We start from the raw sequence: 8,375 nt of genomic DNA, 5'->3' as shown, positions 1-8,375 counted from the left end.
GACGCGAAAGGGGACGAGACAACTGCGGAATTCACCCGCCGTGCCAGGGCACTTCCGAGGCAACAACCGACTGGCACTTTTTCTCCCCTTGGCAAACTGGATTTTTTTTTTTAAGCTACTTGGCAGCTGTCTCTGACTCCACCTCCCCCTCCACCCTCCTCCCCAATGCCTTTGGCTTTTCTTCGGAAATCCGGACAGAATTGGGCATCTTTGTTAATTGCCGTTAAGGGAGCCCGGCCGGGGGCTTTCGCCAGGCCAACGTCGCCTGCGCACCGAGCCTGTTTTGCTCACCTTTGAACTGCAAAGGGATCAAGTTCAGCTCGAGTTGCCAGCATTGGGACTGGGAGTGAAGGAGAGGGAACGTGCAGGAGAGAGAGTGGGAGAAGGGGAAAGGGGAAAGGAGAGGAGGGAGGAGAGAGGAGGAGGAGGGAGGAGAGAGAGGGAGGGAGGGGAGGGATCGAGAGAGAACGGAGAGAGAGAGAGGCTGCAATCTCCTCCCTGAATCGCGCACAGCGCTGCAGATCCCAGTGCTCCGACATGCGGGCCGAATGCAGGTGAGGAAAGGCACGGACTCTGCGGCGGCGAACCCAAACTTAGGCACCGCGCGGTGCGCACGGCTCAGCCTTCGCCCCCGTGGGCGAACGGCTGCTGCGGTTTCAGGCGGCGGCTTCGTGACTAATGACCTTGCGCAGAGTTGTTAAGAAAAAAGAGAAACCCGAGCTCTCGGGGGTGAGAAGGGACTGACTCTCTGGGCGTCTCTGAAGATGGCTCGGGCTGCTCTTCGGCGCGCGGGGGTTACCCGGACGCGGACCGCTCTGTGACGCGACTGTTCTCCACGGCACGGTGCCCGAAGCGACCTGCCGGAGATTTTTCATTCTCGATCTGTTGACTGGCTCCCCCGCTGCCTGAGCGGAGTCGGAGTTGAGACTGGCTTGTTGCTGGCCCCGGCGCCTCGTGCAGGAAGCGACTCACGTTTGCCTGGGCAGCCGGAGCAGAAGCTGGTTCTGGAGTGAGTGGCTGGAACGTGAATTGGAGTCAACTCCAGTAGCAGCAAAGACCAGCGGGGTTGGCAGGCGGGGGAGGCTGCCGGCTCGCTCCCCGCCGCTTCCCGGCTCCACCGCCCGCCTGCCGGAGCGGTTCCGGCCCCATCCGACAGAGCGGGGCCAGGAGCCCGGGATCCTCCGCCCGCTGCGGGGATGACTCTGGGGGGGCGCCGAGCCCGCGGCGCGCAGTGTCCCGTGAACTGTGAGTACTGCGACTGAACGGCGGCCGGCGAGCGGGCGATTAGCACCCATTGCATGAATTATGAAACAATAACTTTCGGAAGAAGCAGGAGGAAAAAAAAAAAAGAAGGATCTATCGCTGGTTTCCCTTTGCCGACTCTGCACGCTGCTCTTGCCCCCTCCCACCTCTCCCTATCGCTTCTTCCTTTCCCGGAGAGGGGAGAGGACTGGGAGGAGGGCAGGCGGGCGGCCCCGGAGGAGGGGGGCGCCGAGGGGGCTGTGATTAGAAGGAGCAATAGCAGCAGCAGCAAGAGAAGATGCTGAGGATGCGGACCATGGGATGGGCGCGCGGCTGGTGCCTGGGCTGCTGTCTCCTCTTGCCGCTGTCGCTCAGCCTGGCGGCCGCCAAGCAACTCCTCCGGTACCGACTGGCCGAGGAGGGCCCAGCAGACGTTCGCATCGGCAACGTCGCCTCCGACTTAGGCATCGTGACCGGCTCGGGTGAGGTGACTTTCAGCCTCGAGTCGGGCTCCGAGTACCTGAAGATCGACAACCTCACGGGCGAGCTGAGCACGAGCGAGCGGCGCATCGACCGCGAGAAGCTGCCCCAGTGTCAGATGATCTTCGACGAGAACGAGTGCTTCCTGGACTTCGAGGTGTCGGTGATCGGGCCCTCGCAGAGCTGGGTGGACCTGTTCGAGGGTCGGGTCATCGTGCTCGACATCAACGACAACACGCCCACCTTCCCGTCGCCGGTGCTCACGCTCACGGTGGAGGAGAACCGGCCGGTGGGCACACTCTACCTGCTGCCCACCGCCACCGACCGTGACTTCGGCCGCAACGGCATCGAGCGCTACGAGCTGCTCCAGGAGCCCGGGGGCGGCGGCGGCGGCGGCGGCGAGGGCCGGCGCGCCGGGGCTGCCGACAGCGCCCCCTACCCCGGGGGCGGCGGGAACGGCGCGAGCGGCGGCGGCCCCGGGGGTTCCAAGAGGCGGCTGGACGCGCCAGAGGGCGGTGGCGGGGCGAACCCCGGGGGCCGCAGCAGCGTGTTCGAACTGCAGGTGGCCGACACCCCGGATGGCGAGAAGCAGCCGCAGCTGATCGTGAAGGGGGCGCTGGACCGCGAGCAGCGCGACTCCTATGAGCTGACCCTGCGGGTGCGCGACGGGGGCGACCCGCCTCGCTCCTCTCAGGCTATCCTGCGGGTGCTCATCACCGACGTGAACGACAACAGCCCCCGCTTCGAGAAGAGCGTGTACGAGGCGGACCTGGCCGAGAACAGCGCCCCTGGGACCCCCATCCTGCAGCTGCGTGCCGCCGACTTGGACGTGGGGGTCAACGGGCAGATCGAGTACGTGTTCGGGGCGGCTACCGAGTCAGTGCGGCGGCTGCTGCGCCTCGACGAGACGTCAGGCTGGCTCAGTGTCCTGCACCGTATCGACCGCGAGGAGGTGAACCAGCTGCGCTTCACAGTCATGGCCCGCGATCGCGGGCAGCCCCCCAAGACCGACAAGGCCACCGTGGTCCTCAACATCAAGGACGAGAACGACAACGTGCCATCCATTGAAATCCGCAAGATCGGGCGTATCCCGCTCAAGGATGGGGTGGCCAACGTGGCCGAGGACGTTCTGGTCGACACTCCCATCGCCCTGGTGCAGGTGTCAGACCGAGACCAAGGCGAGAACGGGGTGGTCACCTGCACCGTGGTGGGCGACGTGCCCTTCCAGCTCAAGCCAGCCAGCGACACAGAGGGCGACCAGAACAAGAAAAAGTACTTCCTGCACACCTCGGCCCCTCTGGACTATGAGACCACCCGGGAGTTCAACGTGGTCATAGTGGCAGTGGACTCGGGCAGCCCCAGCCTCTCCAGCAACAACTCTCTGGTTGTGAAGGTGGGAGACACTAACGACAACCCTCCCGTCTTTGGCCAGTCAGTGGTGGAGGTTTACTTTCCCGAGAACAACATTCCTGGCGAAAGGGTGGCCACTGTGCTGGCGACAGACGCTGACAGCGGGAAGAATGCGGAGATTGCCTACTCGCTGGAGTCCTCTGTAATGGGGATCTTTGCCATTGATCCCGATTCTGGGGACATCCTCGTCAATACGGTGCTGGACCGCGAGCAGACTGACAGGTATGAGTTTAAAGTTAATGCCAAAGACAAAGGCATCCCTGTGCTGCAGGGCAGCACCACGGTGATTGTGCAGGTGGCTGACAAGAATGACAATGACCCTAAGTTTATGCAGGACGTCTTTACCTTTTATGTGAAAGAGAACTTGCAGCCCAACAGCCCGGTGGGGATGGTGACGGTGATGGATGCTGACAAGGGGCGCAATGCGGAGATGAGCCTGTACATAGAGGAGAACAGTAACATTTTTTCTATTGAAAATGACACAGGGACCATTTACTCCACGATGTCTTTTGACCGGGAACATCAGACCACATATACATTCAGAGTCAAGGCTGTGGACGGGGGAGATCCTCCCAGATCTGCCACAGCCACAGTCTCTCTCTTTGTGATGGATGAGAATGACAATGCTCCTACAGTTACCCTTCCCAGAAACATTTCCTACACTTTACTGCCACCTTCAAGTAATGTCAGGACAGTAGTAGCTACAGTGTTGGCAACAGACAGTGATGATGGCATCAATGCAGACCTTAACTACAGCATTGTGGGAGGGAATCCCTTCAAGCTGTTTGAGATTGATTCCACCAGTGGTGTGGTTTCCTTAGTGGGAAAACTCACCCATAAGCATTATGGCTTGCACAGGTTGGTGGTGCAAGTGAATGACAGTGGGCAGCCTTCCCAGTCCACCACGACTCTGGTGCATGTGTTTGTCAATGAAAGTGTTTCTAATGCAACTGTGATTGACTCTCAGATAGCTAGAAGTTTGCACACCCCACTCACCCAGGATATAGCTGGTGACCCAAGCTACGAAATTAGCAAACAGAGACTCAGTATTGTCATTGGGGTTGTTGCTGGAATTATGACAGTGATTCTAATCATCTTAATTGTGGTGATGGCAAGGTACTGCCGGTCCAAAAATAAAAATGGCTACGAAGCTGGCAAAAAAGATCACGAAGACTTTTTTACACCCCAACAGCATGACAAATCTAAAAAGCCTAAAAAGGACAAGAAAAACAAAAAATCTAAGCAGCCCCTCTACAGCAGCATTGTCACTGTAGAAGCTTCTAAACCAAATGGACAGAGGTATGATAGTGTCAATGAGAAGCTGTCAGACAGCCCGAGCATGGGGCGATACCGATCGGTTAACGGTGGGCCTGGCAGTCCTGACCTGGCCAGGCATTACAAATCTAGTTCCCCATTGCCTACTGTCCAGCTTCACCCCCAATCACCAACTGCAGGAAAAAAACACCAGGCCGTACAAGATCTACCACCAGCCAACACATTTGTGGGAGCAGGAGACAACATTTCAATTGGATCAGATCACTGCTCTGAGTACAGCTGTCAAACCAATAACAAGTACAGCAAACAGGTAAGATGCATCCCAAATATATTTAATATCCTAGGAGGGCTACTAACTAGGAGACAGAGCATCTTCTATAAAGTTTTGTCTTCTCACTTTTAAAGCTATTATTTGAAAAGTTAATAGCAGGAATTTAGTGTTAATTCATACACCATTAATTTAATAGAGGCCATCTACACAAGGTGCACCACTGTATTTTGCAAGTTAGATCAATGTTTACTAAACTACGAGAGAAAATATTCAAAGTAGGCGTTGTTTTGCACTTCTCTTTGTATTTGACAGCCCTAATTCATCCTACCTTTTCTGTTTCCAGAATAAATATGTATATATTGTTTGGATGGTTACCTTTAACTTGAAATTATTTTCTTTTGTGGCTACTAAGTGGATAATTGTATACAGAGAGGAAATTTCTAAGTTACTGTGGTATCTGTGCAAATTGGACACTATAAAACTTTTAACTATGTTATATATTACGCAGGATTTTGCAGATAAGCAAACACTGATTCATGCAAATGTAGTACCGTGTATGAGATATTGAAATATTGACTACTTTGACAAAAATGCTGGTTTAAAAATATTTGTGATATGCAAATTTATGCAAAACTACATTTTTAATACTTCCCTATCTCTAAGAATTTGGCTTCTATGAGGATATGAAATCGTCTTCTGCATTTTTTGTGTTTGGTATTAAGAGTTTATAAACAAAAGTATATTGCATGAACCATTCATTATTTAAGCTAAGCAACAAAAATGTTCATGCTTAATGCACTGTGTGCAAGAGTATTTTGGTATCCATTGTGATATACTGAGAATATAAAGGTTATATGGAATATTTGACATAGTTGTTTCTTGTTGAAATGTGGAAATAGTGAAAAGAAAATGGTGTATTTTGAAGTCAACTGCAGAAAATATAAAATTTATTTTTGAAAGTTTTGCTTGTGTGTGATATATGTAATACTCACAAAGTCTACTTTTCCATCCACCAAAGTTGTGCACACAACAAAAAAAATCTTTTGGAAACTGCTGTGTCTAATACTATAGCAACTCCACTAATAACTCTAGTAAATTACATATTTCTTACCTCCAGAGCTCATCTAAAGAAACACATTTATGTCAAGTAACATTGAAGAATTGTTTTTGTATTAAGTGTGCTTTGCATGTGGAATGTGTGATCTGAGAAGAATTAAGGCAAAGGAAAAAGTTATTTTATAGCCTCATTAAAGATGTTATTGGTGGGCTCATTAGAGATATTATAGGAAAGATATTAATTCCTTATTGCCTTCATAATTTTAAAAATTATTTTCCTCAAGAAATATTTTCTATATATTGTACTTTACTTCAGCTATTTGTATAAGAAGAAACAGACTTAACATGCTTTTATATCCAATACTCAAAACAGTCCACGAGAACACGGGTTTGAACTACATTGTACTAAATGGCTTTTGTAAATGTGTCTTTTGATGCCCGTGAGCCTGAGTTATTGATTTCTGCTAAACTGAAATTTGACTAGTGGAGAGTTTGTATCTGTTGTGTTATTGCTTTACCTGAGGTTAGAAGCTGACTTTTGTTTTGTTTTTGGTGCTTTTATCAGTTTTGTAAACAAGGATGATTCCAGCTAAAATAACAGCACTTTTATAAGGTTACTTATAAACATCCACAAATAAATTGAGATCTGTAGAAATTTCCCTAAAAAATGGTGATTTGTAATGCAAAAGCATGCGAAAAGAGAGTTCTGCAAAATATTTACTTCTCAGCTGTTATCCTAATGGGACTTTTTGTCCTGTGGCTGAATGGCATTTGCATTCTAAATTGTGTAATCTTTAAATTTTGAGTGGACATATCAAGTGGTAGATTTATAGATATTTTATGCAATCACCTCATATGTTCTGTGCTGACACTTAAGCTTTATTTGGCTCATCAAATGGTGTTAGCTCTGTATTCTTGAATATTTAAAACAGCCAATATCAAAAGTGTTTTGGCATCCTGCTTAAAAGGCAAAGTGATATGCTTATAAATAAACTAATGTATGGTGTTGGTCTCTTAACCGAGCAAAGAAATCCATATATCGGAAGAGAAAACCTACAAAGCCATTGGAATAAATCATGCAGTTTACCAAAAGTGACTTTGGAAAACTTGTATGTCGTTGGATATTCAAAAGATGTATAAGGTTTTAACCACAATAAATAGCTGCCCTAAAATGAAATAAAGGTGAATGAAACACATTCCCCTTAATGTAATCAGTAATAGTAACTGATACCCTTCATCTCCTCAATATTGCTGTCAGGGCACAAGGGATCCATTTACAAAGTTACATTTGGTTTAGACATCTAAGATAATAAACAGGATCTTTTTTGTTCTGATTTTTTTGTACCATAAGTAGATGATTTTCTATTTTTATTTAAAAAAAGATATTACCTTTAGTTTTTCCATACTGTCAAAATATATTTTTTTAAATTAAACCTGTCCAAAAAACCCCACAAAAAACCAACCCACGTGGTTTTGTTATAATTTATTCCCTTTGATACTGAATTTGTCTAAGGAAAACCTGCGGGTTGCCTTCTTTTAATTCCTTATGGTAGGGATTAATTAAAAATTTGAGATTTCATCTGACATAAAGCCCCTTCATTTTATTTATAATTTTTCTGAATTGCCTTGTCATAGTTCTTTATCTGGGATATAATGGAAGTGATGTCTATTACAGTGTCTTGCCTTCATGAGAATTAGACATTTTAAAATGTTGCTGCTAAGTCCTGTTAATGGTTACATTATAACAATTAAACAGCTTTGTAGAAATAAAAGTTTGTAAATAATGCTCCCCCACACACACACATATGCCTCATTTTGGTTTGTTTTCATAGGCTCTAGAGACATTCAAATCAAGCTTCTATATTACTTTTTGGCAGAATCTAGAAGATGTGTGTTGCAGAGTTGCTGGAATTATTTCTGAAATCCACACATTAGGAAAACTGATGACGTAACCCTGGTTTTCTTAGTTCAGATCTTTGCAGTTCAGTGAAAAGGCTTTGCACTCAACTAAATAATGTGTCTAGTCGAGCAAAATGTGGATCCTTGACAGCATTATTGAGAGTATGTCCACCTTTCCATTTCATTCTTCTTTGCTTGGTAAACCTGCTATTGGTGGTTGTTCAAGTTTCGTGACCTAGAAGTACAGTTGTGCTTTTGATTTGTAAAGTAAAGGCAGAAGTATCCTATTTTTCTATTTATTTTTAAATCTCCAGCGTTTTATGATGTGTTAACTATTTCTCAATTTTCTTTAAAAAATTAGTATAATTCTGAAAGATGAATAGGCAATATAAAACTATAGTTACCACTTCGCTTATTATTTTCAAGTCCTGTTGAGTTTATCTTTGCTATGCTCTTATTTAGATAATGTACTCGCAAGTAAAAATTTTATTGTATTTAGTAAATGGAAAGTAAGGTACTTTATTTTTGGCAAGAGTATAGAGAATACAGCTTGAATAAACATTAATTTAAAAATCCATTTGTAGCTGATCCTGAAATACTCAAGAAAAATTCATATTAACTCTGGTGAGTTTCCCTTGTGTAAGGAACTGCTGAATGTAGTCTGAATAATGACCTCTTTAATTGATCAAATTGTGTTCAATATATTCATTATATACTTAGTGAAAAATATGGCAGAAATTAT

At 46.9% G+C, this 8,375-nt stretch overlaps 1 protein-coding gene across 22 annotated transcripts in view; it reads left to right on the top strand.

Annotated features, from left to right (window-relative positions):
• Positions 1–204: 204 nt before the first annotated feature.
• The window catches only part of PCDH7 (protocadherin 7), a 398,823-nt gene continuing 390,652 nt past the window's right edge, over positions 205–8,375 (top strand). For all 22 annotated transcript variants that reach the window (XM_070506087.1, XM_070506083.1, XM_070506081.1 and 19 more), the window contains exon 1: positions 205–4,717. In XM_070506087.1, coding sequence (XP_070362188.1) covers positions 1,541–4,717 — 3,177 coding nt within the window. In that variant the 5' untranslated portion in view covers positions 205–1,540. The remainder of the gene's footprint in view (positions 4,718–8,375) is intronic.

The sequence above is a fragment of the Equus asinus genome, chromosome 3 (assembly GCF_041296235.1).
Source record: "Equus asinus isolate D_3611 breed Donkey chromosome 3, EquAss-T2T_v2, whole genome shotgun sequence".
Classification (NCBI taxonomy): domain Eukaryota; kingdom Metazoa; phylum Chordata; class Mammalia; order Perissodactyla; family Equidae; genus Equus; species Equus asinus.
Note: the sequence above shows the minus strand (reverse complement) of the source record. Positions and strands in the feature narration are given on the sequence as shown.